The sequence below is a fragment of the Oncorhynchus clarkii genome, chromosome 30 (genome assembly GCF_045791955.1).
Source record: "Oncorhynchus clarkii lewisi isolate Uvic-CL-2024 chromosome 30, UVic_Ocla_1.0, whole genome shotgun sequence".
NCBI classification, from domain to species: domain Eukaryota; kingdom Metazoa; phylum Chordata; class Actinopteri; order Salmoniformes; family Salmonidae; genus Oncorhynchus; species Oncorhynchus clarkii.
In genome coordinates this window covers 46,163,372-46,186,642 of record NC_092176.1, presented here as the reverse complement: position 1 = coordinate 46,186,642, position 23,271 = coordinate 46,163,372, and the positions used below count along the sequence as shown (strand labels likewise).

Sequence of the window (23,271 nt, the reverse complement as noted above, 5' to 3'; positions counted from 1 at the left end):
AATGTGCACGGTTGTCGAACAAACTTTTTTTTAAAAATGTTTTTAAAACATTTCACACTGATATAACAACCTGGGCTGATGTGGTAGCTAACGACTTCTCAGGTCCCTGCGACCTTATTAAAATGTTGCGTAGTAAAACACACAATATGCTTGCGCCAGTTCTCACAAAAGTTGCCCTTCATAAATACTAAACTTGACGTGAATCTTTAGCACGGTTTCTTATGGTGGAAATAATGCAAGGCAGCAAAAGTAGCCTAGTAGCAGCCTTGTGCTAATGGGGAATTATGTACCCCCCCATTTAGAACTGGCTTGGACCCCCCCCCCCCATTTAGAACTGGCTTGGACCCCCCCCCATTTAGAACTGGCTTGAACCCCCCATTTAGAACTGGCTTGGACACCCCCCCCCATTTAGAACTGGCTTGGACCCCCCCCCATTTAGAACTGGCTTGGACCTCCCCCCATTTAGAACTGGCTTGGACCTCCTCCCCCCATTTAGAACTGGCTTGGACCTCCTCCCCCCATGTAGAACTGGCTTGAACCTCCTCCCCCCCATGTAGAACTGGCTTGGACCTCCTCCCCCCATGTAGAACTGGCTTGGACCTCCCCCCCATGTAGAACTGGCTTGGACCTCCCCCCCATGTAGAACTGGCTTGGACCTCCCCCCCATGTAGAACTGGCTTGGACCTCCCCCCCATGTAGAACTGGCTTGGACCTCCCCCCATGTAGAACTGGCTTGGACCTCCCTCCCATTTAGAACTGGCTTGGACCTCCCCCCCCATGTAGAACTGGCTTGGACCTCCCCCCCATGTAGAACTGGCTTGGACCTCCCCCCCATGTAGAACTGGCTTGGACCTCCCCCCATGTAGAACTGGCTTGGACCTCCCCCCCATGTAGAACTGGCTTGAACCTCCCCCCCATTTAGAACTGGCTTGAACCCCCCCCCCCCCCCCCCCCCATTTAGAACTGGCTTGGACCTCCCCCCCATTTAGAACTGGCCTGGACCTCCCCCCCATTTAGAACTGGCTTGGACCTCCTCCCCCCATGTAGAACTGGCTTGGACCTCCTCGCCCCATGTAGAACTGGCTTGGACCTCCTCGCCCCATGTAGAACTGGCTTGGACCTCCCCCCCATGTAGAACTGGCTTGGACCTCCCCCCATGTAGAACTGGCTTGGACCTCCTCCCCCCATGTAGAACTGGCTTGGACCTCCTCCCCCCATGTAGAACTGGCTTGAACCTCCCCCCCATGTAGAACTGGCTTGGACCTCCCCCCCATGTAGAACTGGCTTGGACCTCCCCCCCATGTAGAACTGGCTTGGACCTCCCCCCCATGTAGAACTGGCTTGGACCTCCCCCCCATGTAGAACTGGCTTGGACCTCCCCCCCATGTAGAACTGGCTTGAACCTCCCCCCCATGTAGAACTGGCTTGGACCTCCCCCCCATTTAGAACTGGCTTGGACCCCCCATTTAGAACTGGCTTGGACCCCCCCCCCCCCCCCCCATTTAGAACTGGCTTGGACCTCCCCCCCATGTAGAACTGGCTTGGACCTCCCCCCCATGTAGAACTGGCTTGGACCTCCCCCCCATGTAGAACTGGCTTGGACCTGCCGTGCATGAAAATGCCGTGCATGAAAAGCCCAGGAGGGTCAGCCGTTTCTGAAATACTGGATCCGGGCGTGCTTGGCACCGACTATCTCAAAGTTGCTTAGGTCACTAGTTTGGCCCATTCTAAATGTTAAATTGAAAAAAAGATGTATTACTGTACAAAAATTGTTTGCAAATTTGTTATAAATTAAATACAGAAATATCTCATTTACATAAGTTCTCACACACCTTAAGAATGGCAGTGATTACAGCTGTGAGTCTTTCTTGGTGAGTCTAAGAGCTTTGCACACCTGGATTGTACAATATTTGCACATTATTCTTTTTTAAATTCTTCAACCTCAGTCAAGTTGGTTGTGGATCATGATAGACAGCCATTTTAAAAAGTATTGCCATAGATTTAAGCAGATTTAAGTCAAAACTGGAACTAGGTCGCTCAGGTGTAGATTGGCCTTAGGTTTTAGGCTATTCTTCTGCTGAAAGGTGAGTTCATCTCCTAGTGTCTGTTGGAAAGCAGACAACCAGGTTTTCCAATAGGATTTTGCCTGTGCTTAAAAAAAAAAAAGCCTAGTCCTTGCCGATGACAAGCATACCCATAACATGATGCAGCCACCACCATGCTTGTAAATATGAAGAGTGGTACTCAGTGATGTGTTGTTGGATTTTCCCCAAATATAACGCTTTGTATTCAGGATAAAGTTCATTTCTTTACCATATTTTTTTCCGTTTTACTTTAGTCCCTTGTTGTAAACAGGATGCATGTTTTGGATAGGGATGCACAATATAAAATGGGTGAACATATTGGAATCGGCTGATATTAGCAAAAAAAATGGCAACATCGGTATCGGCGATGGGCAAAACAGATGTCAAAGCTGACGTGCAAACCTTACGTAGGTACATGACGTAATGACGCCAAGTAAAATGTAGCTCTACACCTGCAACACAGCATTCCTAACCTGGTCCACAATGTCTGCTGTGTGGATGGAGCAGTCAACAAGTCCAGCAGTCATTTGAAAAGAGTAACAACATATCAGCGATACGACGCAAAGGCGATCCATTAACGCCAAGATAGTGGAATTCATTGCCCTCGACAAACAACCGTTCTCTGTCGTGGGGGATGTCGGCTTTCGCCGACTGGTCAAGCACCAGTACACACTAACAAATGCGCTATTTTTCAGATGTCTGAAAAATCACTGCTATCCGCTTCACGACATACTATGGAATGCCGGAATAGAATTATGCCATACTATTATTTTGAAGACTAACCGCCAAGTCCACAATTGTGCCTAATCCTTATTGTGGCTAGCTTCACATAGACGGGTCCGACCACCATTAAAACAAATAAGAACCGTCTTATAAATGAGGGTTATTTTAGATGATGACACCTAGCTATATAGTTAGCTAGCTAACTAACTGTAGCTACTGAAACAGATTGTCGTTTTGCTGTGTTTTGGGGGAAGAACATTGTTTGTATCCATGAGCTAGCTAGCTTTTATGACCAGCACTGTAGGTGCGTGAGACAACTTTACCAGCATCACAGCATACGTGTCGATGAATCGTTGTGACAAATGAAATACGAGTGATTGTGTAATAACTGCGTAAAAAAAATTATAAAAGCTTTAAATTGTTGTGACGTGCAGTCATATTCATGTCCTGATTGGTCAAAGAGTGTTACTTGACGTGTATCTTTTTTGACACGCAACGACCCAAACGGCGTCCCATAGCAACGACCCAAACGCCGTCCCATAGCAACGACCCAAACGCCGTCCCATAGCAACGACCCAAACGCCGTCCCATAGCAACGACCCAAACGGCGTCCCATAGCAACGACCCAAACGCCGTCCCATAGCAACGACCCAAACGCCGTCCCATAGCAACGACCCAAACGCCGTCCCATAGCAACGACCCAAACGCCGTCCCATAGCAACGACCCAAACGCCGACCCATAGCAACGACCCAAACGCCGTCCCATAGCAACGACCCAAACGGCATTCCATAGAAATGCTGGTTGAGAATGAAACGACTGAACAAATGAACAACGGAACAGCACACAGCAAGTAAGTGAAAGAAATCAGATGTGATGATGTTTTACTGGTAATGGGGAAAAAATGCATTTTTGGTCAGTGTGGTGTGTGACCTTTATTTAACTAGGCAAGTCAGTTCAGAACAAATTCTTATTTACAATGACGGCCTACCCCGGCCAATGCTGGGCCAATTGTGCGCCACCCTATGGGACTCCCAATCACGGCCGGATGTGATACAGCCTGGATTTGAACCAGGGTGTCTGTAGTGACGCCTCTAGCACTGAGATGCAGTGTCTTAGACCGCTGAACCAGGGTCTGTAGTGACGCCTCTAGTACTGAGATGCAGTGTCTTAGACCGCTGAACCAGGGTCTGTAGTGACGCCTCTAGTACTGAGATGCAGTGTCTTAGACCGCTGAACCAGGGTCTGTAGTGACGCCTCTAGTACTGAGATGCAGTGTCTTAGACCGCTGAACCAGGGTCTGTAGTGACGCCTCTAGCACTGAGATGCAGTGTCTTAGACCGCTGTGTCAATGCGTGCGTTTTAACTATTTACCTATACTAGAATTCTTAAAAAAGGCCGCTAAAATTGTAAATATCGCTTATCAGCCAAAAATGTCATATTGGTGCATCACTATTTTTGTAATATTTGTGATCTGTACAGGCTTCCTTCTTTTCACTCTGTCATTTAGGTTAGTATTGTGGAGTAACTACAATGTTGTTGATCCATCCTCAGTTTCCTCCTTTCACAGCCATTAAACTCACTGTTTTACAGTCACCATTAGCCTCATGGTGAAATCCCTGTTTTGTTTCCTTCCTCTCCGGCAACTGAGTTAGGAAGGACTGGGTGTATTGATACACCATCCAAAGTGTAATCATTAATTTCACCATGCTCAAAAGGGATATTCGATGTCTGTTTATTTTATTACCCATCTACCAATGGGTGCCCTTCATTGTGAGGCATTGGAAAACCTCCCTGGTGTTTATGGTTGAATCTGTGTTTGAAATTCACTGCTCGACTGAGGGACCTATTTGTATGTGTGGGGTACAGAGACGAGGCAGTCATTCAACAATGATGTTAAACACTATTAATGCACACACAGTGAGTCCACGCAACTTATTATGTGACTTTTTCAGCACATTTCACTGGAAAAGAAAACCTCATGTCAACACCTCCAAAGACTTGGCCATTGCTATTTCCTATAGATACTGTCTAATTCCAGTATTCACAAAGCGAAATAAGGGTGTTATTGTCACCATGAAAGCTGAACGGCGGACAACGGTTCAGCCGCTGTTATAAATGCTCGTTCACGCTCAGTTTTACGACAGGTCTGATTTATAGCAGGAAACATGCGTATGTATTTGCGTGCGTCAAGTTTAAACATTTTTTAAATATATATTTTTAGAAATGTATCGCGCAGATATTACGTGTAACATTTATGGTTATAAATGAAGCCCCGGAGAAGGTTACTCATCACCTAAGGCCCTTCGAACCACACATCCTCATGACAATGTCCGTTTTCCACACGGACTCCGGACTTAACTTCTGTGCAGTATTTTCACACAAATACTGGAAATTCCACTGGTCTCATCCAAGGTTATTTCAGCCACACACTGCCAATTTAACTCAACATAAAACACAACTCAGGAATCAGGATGGATTCAAATCACAAGAGGCCTGAGCATTTCACTGTAGCCATCTTGTCTGCTACATCTGGTCTGTCATTCTACATCTCGTCTTCCACATCTAGCTACATCTGGTCTGTCATTCCACATCTCGTCTGTCATTCTACATCTCGTCTTCCACATCTAGCTACATCTGGTCTGTCATTCTACATCTGGTCTGTCATTCTACATCTCGTCTTCCACATCTAGCTACATCTGGTCTGTCATTCTACATCTTGTCTGTCATTCTACATCTTGTCTGTCATTCTACATCTGGTCTGTCATTCTACATCTCGTCTTCCACATCTAGCTACATCTGGTCTGTCATTCTACATCTTGTCTGTCATTCTACATCTCGTCTTCCACATCTAGCTACATCTGGTCTGTCATTCCACATCTCGTCTGTCATTCTACATCTAGTCTTCCACATCTAGCTACATCTGGTCTGTCATTCTACATCTCGTCTTCCACATCTGGTCTGTCATTCTACATCTTGTCTTGTCAATCTAGCTCATTGACTGTAAAAAAAAATATGGACGAAGCCATCGATGACATCATCCCATTGTGTCCTATGAGAATGCTTGGTGGCGTATTTGATTGTCAGGAAATGTCATTTCAGTGTCGCCATCTTGTCAAAAAACAAAAAATGCACCTTAACCTTAAGGATATAAAAACACTTATCTCCCTCACTAGCTTTAAGCACCAGCTGTCAGAGCAGCTCACAGATTACTGCACCTGTACATAGCCCTCCTATAACTTAGCCCAAACATCTACCTCTTTCCCTACTGTATTTAATTTATTTATTTATTTTGCTCCTTTGCACCCCATTATTTTTATTTCTACTTTGCACATTCTTCCACTGCAAATCTACCATTCCAGTGTTTTACTTGCTATATTGTATTTACTTTGCCACCATGACCTTTTTTTTGCCTTTACCTCCCTTATCTCACCTCATTTGCTCACATCGTATATAGACTTGTTTATACTGTATTATTGACTGTATGTTTGTTTTACTCCATGTGTAACTCTGTGTCGTTGCATGTGTCGAACTGCTTTGCTTTATCTTGGCCAGGTCGCAGTTGTAAATGAGAACTTGTTCTCAACTAGCCTACCTGGTTAAATAAAGGTGTTCTCAACTAGCCTACCTGGTTAAATAAAGGTGTTCTCAACTAGCCTACCTGGTTAAATAAAGGTGTTCTCAACCAGCCTACCTGGTTAAATAAAGGTGTTCTCAACTAGCCTACCTGGTTAAATAAAGGTGTTCTCAACTGGCCTACCTGGTTAAATAAAGGTTAAATATTTTTTTTAATTAAAAAATAAGAAAAGTGACCCAGGATCAGCGTTTTGGGGCAACTTCGACCCAGCTGTACAATGTGCAGAGGAAAGAGTCTGGCCCCAGGACCAAATTTGGGAAACCTTGAACTACTGACATGACAAAACAGCAGTGTTGCCATGTTCGCGGTTTTCCCACAAAACGATGTCACAGGTGAAAATGTATTTGTCGAGGGTTGCGGGTTTTTGTGCTATTTCTAGGTTGCATCGTGGCATTTCTCTTAAAAATCTATTTCACTGTGACCTGCTGCTGACTGTCAGGCAGTGAGGCAGGCTGTTGCTGAGTGAGTGGTGCGGAGGACCGGAGGGGTGTGTCTGTGTTGAGAGAGCAGTACAGCTATTGGCTGAGTCGTGTGAGCGAGAGGAGAGAGCAGTACAGCTATTGGCTGAGTCGTGTGAGGAAGAGGAGAGAGCAGTACAGCTATTGGCTGAGTCGTGTGAGCGAGAGGAGAGAGTAGTACAGCTATTGGCTGAGTAGTGTGAGCGAGAGGAGAGAGCAGTACAGCTATTGGCTGAGTCGTGTGAGCGAGAGGAGAGAGCAGTACAGCTATTGGCTGAGTCGTGTGAGCGAGAGGAGAGAGCAGTACAGCTATTGGCTGAGTCGTGGGAGCGAGAGGAGAGAGCAGCACAGCTATTGGCTGAGTCGTGTGAGCGAGAGGAGAGAGCAGTACAGCTATTGGCTGAGTCATGTGAGCGAGAGGAGAGAGCAGTACAGCTATTGGCTGAGTCGTGGGAGCGAGAGGAGAGAGCAGTACAGCTATTGGCTGAGTCGTGTGAGCGAGAGGAGAGAGCAGCACAGCTATTGGCTGAGTCGTGTGAGCGAGAGGAGAGAGCAGTACAGCTATTGGCTGAGTCATGTGAGCGAGAGGAGAGAGCAGTACAGCTATTGGCTGAGTCGTGTGAGCAGTACAGCTATTGGCTGAGTGATGTGAGCGAGAGGAGAGAGCAGCACAGCTATTGGCTGAGTCGTGTGAGCGAGAGGAGAGAGCAGTACAGCTATTGGCTGAGTCATGTGAGCGAGAGGAGAGAGCAGTACAGCTATTGGCTGAGTCGTGTGAGCAGTACAGCTATTGGCTGAGTGATGTGAGCGAGAGGAGAGAGCAGCACAGCTATTGGCTGAGTCATGTGAGCGAGAGGAGAGAGCAGCACAGCTATTGGCTGAGTCGTGTGAGCGAGAGGAGGGAGCAGCACAGCTATTGGCTGAGTCGTGTGAGCGAGAGGAGAGAGCAGCACAGCTATTGGCTGAGTCGTGTGAGCGAGAGGAGAGATCAGCACAGCTATTGGCTGAGTCGTGTGAGCGAGAGGAGAGAGCAGCACAGCTATTGGCTGAGTCGTGTGAGCGAGAGGAGAGAGCAGCACGCTCGCACGTCGTGACAGCTTTTTACCAGTTGTAGGACTTGGCTATTGAGATTGTCATTATGGAGACACCTATTTCCATAAAACATTAATACTCTAGAACTGAAGCACATCAAGAAATAATGGAGACAACGCACTGGAAAATGACTTTGGGCGCATTACATAAATCCACTCGTTGGTGGTTTAAATGACATTCTAGTGTTGACTGCTTAAAGAAAACGGTATCAAGCGAAGTGATTTATGTCTGTTCAGTTCCTGGTTCTGGGGGGGATGCCGAGGGGAAATTTGAAATGGAAGTTGTGGAACTCCCTCGCGTGGATCTTTTTAAGGGGGGAAAGTCCTCAATGAAACTGACATGAGGCTAAATGTGGAGAATGATACATGTGCCTCAGTTGACCATCAAGCAGCCTATTAATATATATGCCATTGTCGGCTACCATTTGATACATGAAATAAGTTTAAATGACGATCTCACTGGAGTGATTGCAAATCTATTTGTGCCACTTGTGTAGCCTACCTGGAGCTGGCAAACAGATTGAATCGATAGCCTGTAACTCCAGTTTGTTGTAGTCTTGTGTTATTATCAATAGATAGCCTGTAACTCCAGTTTGTTGTAGTCTTGTGCTATTATGAATAGATAGCCTGTAACTCCAGTTTGTTGTAGTCTTGTGTTATTATGAATAGATAGCCTGTAACTCCAGTTTGTTGTAGTCTTGTGTTATTATCAATAGATAGCCTGTAACTACAGTTTGTTGTAGTCTTGTGTTATTATGAACGCATTAGATTGATGTAACAGTCAGATTAGGCTACAGGTCAAATTAAGTATAAAAAATAAACACAGGCTGTTGTTGACAAACATTCATTACAAACACTCATTACAGTATCAGTCAAAAGTTTGGACACATCTACTAATTCAATGGGTCTTTATTTGTACTATTTTCTACATTGTAGAATAACAGTGAAGACATCAACACTATGAAATAACACAGATGGAATCATGTAGTAACCATTTGAGATTCTTCAAAGTAGCCACCCTTTGCCTCGGTGACAGCTTCGCACACTCTTGGTATTCTCTCAACCAGCTTCACCTGGAATGCTTTTCCAACCATCTTGAAGGAGTTCTCACATATGCTGAGCACTTGTTGGCTGCTTTTCTTCACTCAGCGGTCCAACTCATCCCAAACCCATCTCAATTGGGTTGAGGTCAGGTGATTGTGGAGGCCAGGTCATCTAATGCAGCACTCAAGAACTCTCCTTCTTGGTCAAATAGCCTGGAGGTGTGTTGGGTCATTGTCCTGTTGATAAACAAATGACAGTCGCACTAAGCCCAAACCAGATGGGCCAGCTTATCACTGCAGAATGCTGTGGTAGCCATGCTGGTTAAGTGTGCTTTGAATTCCAAATAAACCACAGACAGTGTCACCGGCAATGCACCCCCACACCATCACACCTCCTCCTCCATGCTTCACAGTGGGAACCACACATGCAGAGATCATTCGTTCACTTACTCTGATTCTCACAAAGACACGGTGGTTGGAACCTAAAATCTCTGGACTCCAGACCTAATGACAGATTTCCACCGGTCTAATGTCCATTGCTCATGTTCCTTGGCCCAAACAAGTCTCTCCTTATTGGTGTCCTTTAGTAGTGGTTTCTTTGCAGAAATTCGACCATGAAGGCCTGGTTCACGCAGTTTCCTCTGAACAGTTGATGTTGAGATGTGTCTGTGAATTAAACTCTGTGAAGCATTTATTTGGGCTGCAATTTCTGAGGCTGGTAACTCTAATGAACTTATCCTCTGCAGAAGAGGTAACTCTGGGTCTTCCTGTCCTGTGGCGGTCCTCATGAGAGACAGTTTCATCATAGTGCTTGATGGTTTTTGCGACTGCATTTGAAGAAACTTTAAAAGTTCTTGAAATTTTCTGGATTGACTGACCTTCATGTCTTAAAGTAATGATGGACTGTCATTTCTCTTTGCTTATTTGAGCTGTTCTTGCCATAATATGGACTTGGTCTTTTACCAAATAGGGCTACCTTCTGTATACCACTATACCTTGTCACAACACAACTGATTTGATCAAACGCATTTAAGAAGGAAAGAAATTCCTTTTACTTTTAAGAAGGCACACCTGTTAATTGAAATGCATTCCAGGTGAATACCTCATGAAGGTGGTTGAGAGAATGCCAAGAGTGTGCAAAGCTGTCATCAAGGCAAAGGGTGGCTATTTGAAGAATCTCAAATATGAAATACATTTTAATTTCTTTAACACTATTGTGGTTACTACATGATTCCATATGTGTTATTTCACAGTTGATGTCTTCACTACTTTTCTACAGTGTATAAAATAGTAAAAATGAGTAGGTGTGTCCACACTTTTGAGTGGTACTGTACATACTAATATTGAATTCAGTGATTGAAATTACAACCCTATCCTCAGTAGCCTATCCCAGCAGGCTATTGGGGGAAACAAGCACTTCTAATTTGCGAAATCGCCTCGTTATTCATGTCTGTTAATATGAACTAAACCAACTGCTAAAATATTCAGTTTACATCTTGCCCACATCTTGTCTAGGCTACCTAAGATGAGATGTAGGCCTATCAGGGGTTAAAGGCTACCTGCCTTTATCTAAGCAAACCACTGCAAAATGTTATTACAATCCTAAACCCAGATTTTAGTCTGTAGCCTAGCTAATAGCGTTTCAATCGGTGACGTCACTCGCTCTGAGACATTGAAGGCTTTTGTGGAGTGATGGGTAACGATGCTTCGAGGGTGGTTGTTGTCGATGTGTCCAGAGGGTCCTTGGTTCGAGCCCAGGTAGGGGCGAGGAGAGGGACGGAAGCTATACTGGTACATATGCCTATTGAAATGATAAAGTCAATCTCGCAAATGGGCATTTGTAGTCTTAACATCTGGCACATAACAACAGCACAATTGCCAGAAAGTAGCCTAACAGTTTAAAAAAAAAAATATGAATCAAATTTTTTCTTGCTCAGAGATTGAGATCATCTGTCCAACTTTCATCACTCAAACTCTCCTGTCGGGTTTATCTATTGTTTTGCCCATGCGCAAAGGGGATTTATTTACAATTATAAACCTGGTTCGAGTCCTGAATGCTGATTGGCTGAAAGCCGTGGTATATCAGACCATATACCACAGGTATGACAAAACGTTACTTTTTTACATCGGTAACCAGTTTATAATTAAAAGTACCCCCAGGTTCTGCGGTATATGGCCAATATACAACGGCTACCAGCTGTACCCAGGCACTGCGTGTTGCTTTCTGCTTATGAACAGCCCTTAGGCACGGTAGATTGGCCGTATCTCCCCGGCGAGTTTAATAAGGGCAAATTATATTTTCTGTTTCCACATATTCAAATTGCTTTATTAAGTTAAGTCATAGTTTGCAATAATTATTATTTTGAGTTACCCCGAATATAGCTTCTAACTTCGTTACAAGTTACTATGATATTCCTTCTTAAAAATGGCTCGATAACGGTGACGGAATATGGTTTAATTGTATAAATATGGCAACTAACGTTACTCTCTTGCTGCAAATTTTTTTTGGGGGGGGGCTAGTTGTTCTCAGGCCTTTTGGTTTAGAATGGTCAATGGGCTAGAAATGTTAGCTTGACCTGTGAAACAAAGCTATCTAGCTATTATATAGACCTGAGCTCTCCAACCTTTGTCCTGGAGAGCTGTTGTCTGAGCCCAATAATGTTTGTACCATGTTTTGTGCTGCTACCATGCTGTGTTGTCATGTGTTGCTCTACCATGCTGTGTTGTCATGTGTTGCTCTACCATGCTGTGTTGTCATGTGTTGCTCTACCATGCTGTGTTGTCATGTGTTGCTCTACCATGCTGTGTTGTCATGTGTTGCTCTACCATGCTGTGTTGTCATGTGTTGCTCTACCATGCTGTGTTGTCATGTGTTGCTCTACCATGCTGTGTTGTCATGTGTTGCTCTACCATGCTGTGTTGTCATGTGTTGCTCTACCATGCTGTGTTGTCATGTGTTGCTCTACCATGCTGTGTTGTCATGTGTTGCTCTACCATGCTGTGTTGTCATGTGTTGCTCTACCATGCTGTGTTGTCATGTGTTGCTCTACCATGCTGTGTTGTCATGTGTTGCTCTACCATGCTGTGTTGTCATGTGTTGCTCTACCATGCTGTGTTGTCATGTGGTGCTCTACCATGCTGTGTTGTCATGTGTTGCTCTACCATGCTGTGTTGTCATGTGTTGCTCTACCATGCTGTGTTGTCATATGTTGCTCTACCATGCTGTGTTGTCATGTGTTGCTCTACCATGCTGTGTTGTCATGTGTTGCTCTACCATGCTGTGTTGTCATGTGTTGCTCTACCATGCTGTGTTGTCATGTGTTGCTACACTTTCGTCTTAGATCTCTCTTTATGTAGTGTTGTCTCTCTTGTTGTGATGTGTGTTTTGGCCTATATTTATATTGGTTTGTTATATGTTATTTTTAATCCCAGGCCCCCGTTCCCGCAGGAGAGGCCTGTTGCCTTTTGGTAGGCCGTCATCGTCAATAAGAATTTGTTCTCAACCTGGTTAAATAAAGACAGCGCCTGCCTGTATGTTTTCGTTTCAACTCCAGTTGTAACTAACTCGATTCAATTTATCAAGCAGGTAACGTGAAGTATTAAAATCAGGTCAAACTATCTTAGGGTTAGAGAGAAATCTACAGGACGGTAACTTGGCTCTCCAGGGAACAGGGTTAGAGAGCCCTGATATAATATCTTCTTTCTGTACTGGAGTTAATCGAATCTGAAAGTTGTCTTTGGCTGGCTAGTTAAGGGTTTCATATCCCCTAGTTCAACTCTGTCTGCTTGTTGACTAGTTAGTTAAGACAAAATAAGGGCTTCATATCTCCTAGTTCAACTCTGTCTGCTTGTTGACTAGTTAGTTAAGACAAAATAAAGGCTTCATATCCCCTAGTTCAACTCTGTCTGCTTGTTGACTAGTTAGTTAAGACAAAATAAGGGCTTCATATCTCCTAGTTCAACTCTGTCTGCTTGTTGACTAGTTAGTTAAGACAAAATAAAGGCTTCATATCTCCTAGTTCAACTCTGTCTGCTTGTTGACTAGTTAGTTAAGACAAAATAAAGGCTTCATATCCCCTAGTTCAACTCTGTCTGCTTGTTGACTAGTTAGTTAAGACAAAATAAGGGCTTCATATCTCCTAGTTCAACTCTGTCTGCTTGTTGACTAGTTAGTTAAGACAAAATAAAGGCTTCATATCTCCTAGTTCAACTCTGTCTGCTTGTTGACTAGTTAGTTAAGACAAAATAAAGGCTTCATATCTCCTAGTTCAACTCTGTCTGCTTGTTGACTAGTTAGTTAAGACAAAATAAAGGTTTCATATCCCCTAGTTCAACTCTGTCTGCTTGTTGACCAGGTAGATTTGAGTCAACAGTCAGGGGGTGTTGGCAGCTCACTAGTTGTTGACAAAAAGCACAACTAGCTAACTTAGCTGGTACAACAGATACGCTTTTTGAGTCAGAGACAGCTAGCAAGTTGACTAGTTAAAAATGGTAAAATATTGAAACACTCACTCTTCGACGTACTCTTGATATCCAGGTCATATTGAACAGAAGAAGTAGGAGATGACAATCCAGTCTTCTCAAAAGAAATGTTGGTTGAACTCAGAGCCTCTTTAAAATAGATGACAGATGTCGGGGAGAATGACTCATCCGGGGTGCCGGCAACATGTCCTGTTTTATCTTGAACGTGTTCTCTGTCAGAGACCCCCGACGCATCCAAACTTTGTGAAAGTGGTGAATCCTGGATGGGACACGGGATTGTTGACAGTCGCTGCTCCGCCATCTTCACATGCATGTGACTCGTTTCCAATCAGCAGTGGGAGAGAAACTTCTTCTTTGTTGGGGTTTATCGGAGGTTGGCATCCAACGTTATGGTGCATTACCGTCACCTAGTGGACTGGAGTGTTGGGCCAGAAGACAGGGAGAAATTAAATCCTTTCTGACATCTCAGTTGCTCTTTATTAAAAAGATAACAATATATTTGAGACTATATCTAATGAAGTTCTACTCAAAATACTGTTTAAACTCATTTCCTGCATCCCCCTTCTCCCTCATACTAGATCTCATCCTCTCGCTTTCCCTCTGATACTGCCCACACTGTATCAATACATGCTCCACGGTCTCTATTTCCTGGCAATAATCCCACTTCCCTGTTGGATGCTTTCCGATCACATTTAAAGTAGGATTTATCCGGCTGTGTCCTACCCCTTAATCTTGTAAAAAAAAATTGCCTCCTCTCTTCTGACTCTTCCAGCTGTCCTCCCCTCCCCGTCTTTCCTCTGTACTTGAAATAAATGCCTGCCCTTAATATCACTGCTCCTGCTGAAATAAAAGCCTGCCCTTAATATCACTGCTCCTGCTGAAATAAATGCCTGCCCTTAATATCACTGCTCCTGCTGAAATAAAAGCCTGCCCTTAATATCACTGCTCCTGCTGAAATAAATGCCTGCCCTTAATATCACTGCTCCTGCTGAAATAAATGCCTGCCCTTAGTATCACTGCTCCTGCTGAAATAAATGCCTGCCCTTAATATCACTGCTCCTGCTGAAATAAATGCCTGCCCTTAGTATCACTGCTCCTGCTGAAATAAATGCCTGCCCTTAATATCACTGCTCCTGCTGAAATAAATGCCTGCCCTTAGTATCACTGCTCCTGCCCTTAGTATCACTGCTCCTGCTGAAATAAATGCCTGCCCTTAGTATCACTGCTCCTGCCCTTAGTATCACTGCTCCTGCTGAAATAAATGCCTGCCCTTAGTATCACTGCTCCTGCTGAAATAAAAGCCTGCCCTTAGTATCACTGCTCCTGCTGAAATAAATGCCTGCCCTTAGTATCACTGCTCCTGCTGAAATAAATGCCTGCCCTTAGTATCACTGCTCCTGCTGAAATAAATGCCTGCCCTTAGTATCACTGCTCCTGCTGAAATAAATGCCTGCCCTTAGTATCACTGCTCCTGCCCTTAGTATCACAGCTCCTGCCCTTAGTATCACTGCTCCTGCTGAAATAAATGCCTGCCCTTAGTATCACTGCTCCTGCCATCTCTGACCAATTCAAATAGGCCAGGTCAAGAGGGGATGTTAATAATTTGATAATAATAATAATAATTCAGTGTATTTTTTATTTAATTACAGCTGCAGAGCTAACGTTTTTCTTTGGTGTACAAACACTTTTCATATCAATATTGTACATACATGTGATTGTAGTACATACATGTGATTGTAGTACATACATGTGATTGTAGTACATACATGTGATTGTAGTACATACATGTGATTGTAGTACATACATGTGATTGTAGTACATACATGTGATTGTAGTACATACATGTGATTGTAGTACATACATGTGATTGTAGTACATACATGTGATTGTAGTACATACATGTGATTGTAGTACATACATGTGATTGTAGTACATACATGTGATTGTAGTACATACATGTGATTGTAGTACATACATGTGATTGTAGTACATACATGTGATTGTAGTACATACATGTAATTGTAGTACATACATGTGATTGTAGTACATACATGTGATTGTAGTACATACATGTGATTGTAGTACATACATGTGATTGTAGTACATACATGTGATTGTAGTACATACATGTGATTGTAGTACATACATGTGATTGTAGTACATACATGTGATTGTAAAAGTTTTGTATATTTTGGTTTAGCCCATTACATGTGATCTGTAGTCCATAACCCCTTATTGGTTTGGCCCATTGCGGGTGATTGTAGTACATAACCCCTTATTGGTTTGGCCCATTGCGGGTCTCTGTATTTCCATAACCCCTTATTGGTTTGGTCCATCGCGGGTCTCTGTATTTCCATAACCCCTTATTGGATTGCCCAAAAGGGTTGTATAACCCCTTATTGGTTTGGCCCATTGCGGGTTATCTGTATTTCCATAACCCCTTATTGGTTTGGCCCATTGCGGGTCTCTGTATTTCCATACCCCCTTATTGGTTTGGCCCATTGCGGGTATCTGTATTTCCATACCCCCTTATTGGTTTGGCCCATTGCGGGTCTCTGTATTTCCATACCCCCTTATTGTTCTCTTTTGCCTGACCTTCAGCTAGCAAGGTATGTTGTCCTTGGCTCCGAAATTGTTCAATATAAAACCGTCATAATGTTACACAATGTACTGTTATGCTACCATAAGTTTGTTACAATGTGGACAATATAAAGATTTATGTTAACAAGTTTCATCGAGCTCGCTAACTAGGGTATCTATTGTAACTTGTGAGTACTTGGGACAGTGTTTGAGTGAGTGTCCATGTGCTCGCGCAGGTGCCTGAGCACTGTGACTGCGCCAAGGGCTAAAATAATGTGTGTTGTCTCTTCGTGTGCAGGGCAAATAAAAATAATCCAACCAGCAGTCCAATCAGATGGATCAACACCCTCCCTATCTTTCTGTAGTCTCTCCAATCAGATGGATCAACTCCCTCCCTATCTTTCTGTAGCCTCTCCAATCAGATGGGTCAACTCCCTCCCTATCTTTCTGTAGCCTCTCCAATCAGATGGGTCAACTCCCTCCCTTTCTTTCTGTAGCCTCTCCAATCAGATGGATCAACACCCTCCCTATCTTTCTGTAGTCTCTCCAATCAGATGGGTCAACTCCCTCCCTATCTTTCTGTAGCCTCTCCAATCAGATGGGTCAACTCCCTCCCTATCTTTCTGTAGCCTCTCCAATCAGATGGGTCAACTCCCTCCCTATCTTTCTGTAGCCTCTCCAATCAGATGGATCAACACCCTCCCTATCGCTGAGAGAGCACAGCTCCTATCCCAGCCTCGGATGCGTCCACCTCCACTGTGAACTCCAAAGAGGGATCCGGATGAGCCAGCCCGGGAGCCGAGGTAAACAGAGCCCTCAGGTGACCAAAAGCCCTGTCCGCCTCAACCGACCACTGCAGTCGCACTGGTCCCCCCTTCAGCAGTGAGATAAACAGAGCCCTCAGATGACCAAAAGCCCTGTCCGCCTCAGCCGACCACTGCAAACGTACCGGTCCCCCCTTCAGCAGTGAGGTAAACAGAGCCCTCAGGTGACCAAAAGCCCTGTCTGCTTCAGCTGACCACTGCAGCCGCACCGGTCCCCCCTTCAGCAGTGAGGTAATGAGGTGGATCCGGACGGGACGGGTAGAGATGACCCCGGTTGGAGCTGGATCCGGACGGGACGGGCAGAGATGACCCCGGTTGGAGCTGGATCCGGACGGGATGGTTAGAGATGACCCCGGTTGGAGCTGGATCCGGACGGGACGGGCAGAGATGACCCCGGTTGGAGCTGGTCGAGGGGCTGGAGAGACTTCCTGTCTCTCCCAGCGGTCTATGGTCTGAACAACGTGATCCATCATGGCACCGAGATGTAGCATAGCCGTGTGTTCCTGGACAGTGTTCCTGGACTCCTCTGACCGGGGTACCTGACTCCATGGTTGGTGTAGGATTCTGTCAGGAGTGGGTTTTGGATGCTAAGTCAGATGCAGGAGAGCAGAGTGTAGTGAACAGGCACACTTTTATTCCGGTCAAAATGACAGCACAAAGTAACATAAAATGTACCCAAAACACAGAACATAGACAAAAAGTAATGCGCATAACAATATCTGCAATATCAAAATACAGGTAACACAAACAATCCTACACAAAGACATGATGGGGAACAGAGGAATAAATACATGTAGATTGATTGGGGAATGAAAAGCAGGTGTGCAGAGAACAAGACAAAACAAATGGATACATGAAAAATGGAGCGGCGTTGGCCGGTGACGTCAACCGCCGAACGCCACCCGAACAAGGAGAGGAGCCGACTTCGGCGGAAGCCGTGACACCCTCAGAGGTAGTAATCACACCGGTGGGGAGAGGGGCGTTCTTCTTACCAAACCACATGACCTTTGTTTTGGAGGTGTTCAGAACAAGGTTAAGGGTAGAGACAGCTTGTTGGACACTAAGAAAGCTTTGTTGCAGAGCGTTTAACACAACATTCGGGGAGGGGCCAGCTGAGTATAAGACTGTATCATCTGCATAGAAATGGATGAGAGAGCTTCTGTCACGCCCTGACCTTAGAGAGCTTTTATGTCTCTATTTTGGTTTGGTCAGGGTGTGATTTGGGTGGCCATTCTATGTTCCTTTTTCTTTGTTTTGGCCGGGTATGGTTCTCAATCAGGGACAGCCGACTACTGTTGCCTCTGATTGGGAACCATACTTAGGTAGCTTTTTCCCACCTACGTTTTGTGGGTAGTTGTTTTCTGTTTAGTGGTTTGCACCTGACAGGACTGTTTCGTTTATTCACTTTGTCATTTTTGTTTCAGTGTTCTGTTTAATAAAAGTCATGAACACTTACCACGCTGCGCTTTGGTCCGAATCCTCCTCATCTGACTACACCCGTTACAGCTTCCTACTGCCTGAGCTATGTTGTTGATGTAAATTGAGAAAAGCGTGGGGCCTGGGATTGATCCTTGGTATAGGAAAAATTTGAGTATCATGTAGTAGCATAAACTTATCGCTGTTACATTGAACTAGATGAATGGAATATGAATCACAGTCGTCCAATATATTGTAATAGAAATAAGGCCATGCTCATGAAAAAAACAAAACAGTTGTCCTCCCTCATCTTAAACCACTGCTGTTAATGTACTTAAAAAAATATATATATTATTATTTAATTGTAGACCAAGGTGTTATATCCTTTAAGTTCTTGTCTACGTTGTTTGGAAAAGTGGTAGCTGATTCACTCACAATGTTGTCTCATTGTCTCATTGTCTCATTGTCTCATGCTTAGAATGCGCTCATTGTCTCATGCTTAGAATGTGCTCATTGTTATCATTTGAAAGGTCTGAAAAGTACCATGGCAGTTAAGTCAACAGTGGGAAGTTAGCTAAAATAGTTGCTGTGGTTACTAAAACAGCTGTACCTCTTGATTGGTAGTAGATACTTCTATTCGGTTTCCAGATTTGAATAGCAGAGAAGTAGACTAAGATGTCATACCTCTAAGTTTAGGTCTAGAGTGCTGGGAAAGTTTATAAAAGTTGAGAGGAAAATGTTTCATGTGGTTACTAAAACAGCTCTATCTGTAGAATATATTTTTAATCTGATTGTAGATTTGAAAAGCAGAGAAGTACACCAAGATAAACACAGGAATGGAGACGTCTTGTCCCGCCGAAGCGCTCTGTAGATGTCATGTTCTGACCTTAGTTCCTTTGTTATGTGTTTGTTTTAGTTTGGTCAGGGCGTGAGTTGGGGTGGGTAGTCTATGTTCTTTTTTCTATGTTGTGGTTTTGTGTTTGGCCTGGTAAGGTTCTCCATCAGAGGCAGGTGTCTTTCGTTGTCTCTGATTGAGAATCATACTTAGGTAGCCTTTTCCCACCTGTGTTTTGGTGGGTGATTATTTTCTGTTTTAGTGTTTTACGCATCTTACAGAACTGTTTCTGTTTTAGTGTTTTACGCATCTTACAGGACTGTTTCGGTTTTTGTTTATTTTCACGTTGTTATTTTGTATTTTCAGTGTTCAGTAAAATAAATCATTATTTTCATACTCCTGTAACAGTAGATGATGGCTGCCCTGCCCCGCCCACAGGGTCGGGGGGAGGGTGATGGAGTGAGAGGGTGGGTGAGTGAAGGGCAGTATATTCCTGCTCGTTGGCTACATCTGTTGGCCAGGAGAGGGGAAGGCCCGAAAGGGTAAGAGCCTAATTACACACACCTGAATCTAATTTGTTTGGAGCTTGAGCGGTGGCTGTTTTAACCTGGCTTTGGCCAGAGCTGTTTTGGCGTTTGGAGCATCAAATCAAATCAAATTTTATTTGTCACATACACATGGTTAGCAGATGTTAATGCGAGCGTAGCGAAATGCTTGTGCTTCTAGTTCCGACAATGCAGTAATAACCAACGAGTAATCTAGCTAACAATTCCACAACTACTACCTTATTTTTATTTATTTTATTTATTTCACCTTTATTTAACCAGGTAGGCCAGTTGAGAACACCTTTATTTAACCAGGTAGGCCAGTTGAGAACACCTTTATTTAACCAGGTAGGCAAGTTGAGAACAAGTTCTCATTTACAATTGCGACCTGGCCAAGATAACACACAAGTGTAAAGGGATAAAGAATATGTACATAAAGATATATGAATGAGTGATGGTACAGAACGGCATAGGCAAGATGCAGTAGATGGTATAGAGTACAGTATATACATATGAGATGAGTAATGTAGGGTATGTAAACATATAAAAGTGGCATTGTGGTTAGCAAGAGCTGACATGCAGGGACCTCCAACCCTGGGAGGAATATCGAACCCAACTGGATAGGAACCCACCTTACTGACCCAAGTAAGGACTAGGCCCGACCCAAGTAAGGACAAGGCCTGACCCAAGTAAGGACAAGCCTGTTGAATTTCTGTTGTCTTTTGCTGGATACCCAGATAAACAGCTCGGCTGTCCGGTAGCAGAGAGGAAGACCCATGTAGAAAGGCTCAGAGACAAACTAGGCTTTGTTTTGGGTTTGTTGCTACCCAGCACAGTGGCGCATTCTGTTTCTTTCCCAGGAATAAAAGTCCTGGGTTGTTTCCCTGGAGAAAGTTACATTTTGTCTACGCTTGTGTTACTTCACACACTCGTCAGTTGTTGGCCAGCCCACAGTTCAAAGTAATGATATGAACCGGTTCAAACCCCAAAAAGGGCAGAAATACATTACATAAATACTTGTGTTACTTAAATACACTGGACGACAAGACAATAATCTGATTACAATGAAGAGCAAGACGTGCCGCTCTGTTCTGGACCAGCTGCAGTTTAACTAGGTCTTTCCTTGCAGCACTGGACGACAAGACAATAATCTGATTACAATGAAGAGCAAGACGTGCCGCTCTGTTCTGGACCAGCTGCAGTTTAACTAGGTCTTTCCTTGCAGCACTGGACCACACGACTGGACAATAATCAAGATTAGACAAAACTAGAGCCTGAAGGACTTGCTTTGTGGAGTGTGGTGTCAAAAAAGCTGAACATCTCTAGTCCTCTCTCCATCTTTGGTGTCAAAAAAGCAGAGCATCTCTTTATTACGGACAGACCCATCTCCCCATCTTTACAACCATTGAATCTATATGTTTGGACCATGACAGTTTACAATCTAAGGTAACGAACGCCAAGTAATTTAGTCTCCTCAACTTGTTCAACAGCCACACCATTCATTACCAGATTCAGCTGAGGTCTAGAACTTAGGAAATGATTTGTACCAGGCCTGATCACCGACAACAATGAGACCGTCTATAGGGAGGAGGTCAGTGACCTGGCAGTGTGGTGCCAAGACAACAACCTCTCCCTCAATGTGATCAAGACAAAGGAGATGATTGTGGACTACAGGAAAAGGAGAACCAAGCACGCCCACATTCTCCTCGACGGGGCAGTAGTGGAGCAGGTTGAGAGCTTCAAGTTCCTTGGCATCCACATCACCAACAAACTAGCACCCTAAGACAGTTGTGAAAAGGGCACGACAAAACCTATTCCCCCTCAGGAGACTGAAAAGATTTGGCAAAAGGTTATACAGCTGCACCATTGAGAGCATCCTGACTGGTTGCATCACTGTCTGGGTTGGCAAATGCTCGGCCTCCGAACGCAAGGCACTACAGAGGGTAGTGCGTACGGCCCAGTACATCACCGGGGACAAGCTTCCTGCCATCCAGGACCTCTATACCAGGCGGTGTCAGAGGAAGGCCCTGAAAATTGTTGAAGACTCCAGCCATTCAAGTCATAGACTGTTCTCTCTGCTACCGCACGGCAAGCGGTACCGGAGCGCCAAGTCTAGGACCAAAAGGCTTCTTAACAGCTTCTACCTCCAAGCCAGAAGACTCCTGAACAGCTAATCAAAGGGCTACCCAGACTCCCATTGACTCTGTACCGGTACCCCCTGTATATAGCCTCCACATTGACTCTGTACCGGCTACTCTCTGTACCCCCTGTATATAGCCTCCACATTGACTCTGTACCGGTACCCCCTGTATATAGCCTCCACATTGACTCTGTACAGGTACCCCCTATACCTCCACATGTACCACCCCCTGTATGTAGCCTCCACATTGACTCTGTACCGGTACCCCCTGATTAGCCTCCACATTGGTGCCCCTGTATATAGCCTCCACATTGACTCTGTACCGGTACCCCCTGTATGTAGCCTCCAAATTGACTCTGTACCAGTACCCCCTGTATATAACCTCCACATTGACTCTGTACCGGTACCCCCTGTATATAGCCTCCACATTGACTCTGTACCGGTACCCCCTGTATATAGCCTCCACATTGACTCTGTACAGGTACCCCCTGTATATATCCTCCACATTGACTCTGTACCGGTACCCCCTGTATGTAGCCTCCACATTGACTCTGTACCGGTACCCCCTGTATATAGCCTCCACATTGACTCTGTACCGGTACCCCCTGTATATAGCCTCCACATTGACTCTGTACCGGTACCCCCTGTATGTAGCCTCCAAATTGACTCTGTACCGGTACCCCCTGTATATAGCCTCCACATTGACTCTGTACCGGTACCCCCTGTATATAGCCTCCACATTGACTCTGTACCGGTACCCCCTGTATGTAGCCTCCAAATTGACTCTGTACCAGTACCCCCTGTATATAACCTCCACATTGACTCTGTACCGGTACCCCCTGTATATAGCCTCCACATTGACTCTGTACCGGTACCCCCTGTATATAGCCTCCACATTGACTCTGTACCGGTACCCCCTGTATATAGCCTCCACATTGACTCTGTACCGGTACCCCCTGTATATAGCCTCCACATTGACTCTGTACCGGTACCCCCTGTATATAGCCTCCACATTGACTCTGTACCGGTACCCCCTGTATATAGCCTCCACATTGACTCTGTACCGGTACCCCCTGTATATAGCCTCCACATTGACTCTGTACCGGTACCCCCTGTATATAGCCTCCACATTGACTCTGTACCGGTACCCCCTGTATATAGCCTCCACATTGACTCTGTACCGGTACCCCCTGTATGTAGCCTCCAAATTGACTCTGTACCAGTACCCCCTGTATATAACCTCCACATTGACTCTGTACCGGTACCCCCTGTATATAGCCTCCACATTGACTCTGTACCGGTACCCCCTGTATGTAGCCTCCAAATTGACTCTGTACCGGTACCCCCTGTATATAGCCTCCACATTGACTCTGTACCGGTACCCCCTGTATATAGCCTCCACATTGACTCTGTAC

The 23,271-nt window shown here is 44.7% G+C and overlaps 1 protein-coding gene across 1 annotated transcript in view; it reads right to left on the bottom strand.

Annotated features, from left to right (window-relative positions):
- The window catches only part of LOC139389367 (protein RUFY3-like), a 59,582-nt gene extending 45,730 nt beyond the window's left edge, over positions 1-13,852 (bottom strand). The window contains exon 1 of the mRNA XM_071136079.1: positions 13,547-13,852. Coding sequence (XP_070992180.1) covers positions 13,547-13,829 — 283 coding nt within the window. The 5' untranslated portion in view covers positions 13,830-13,852. The remainder of the gene's footprint in view (positions 1-13,546) is intronic.
- Positions 13,853-23,271: the final 9,419 nt, after the last annotated feature.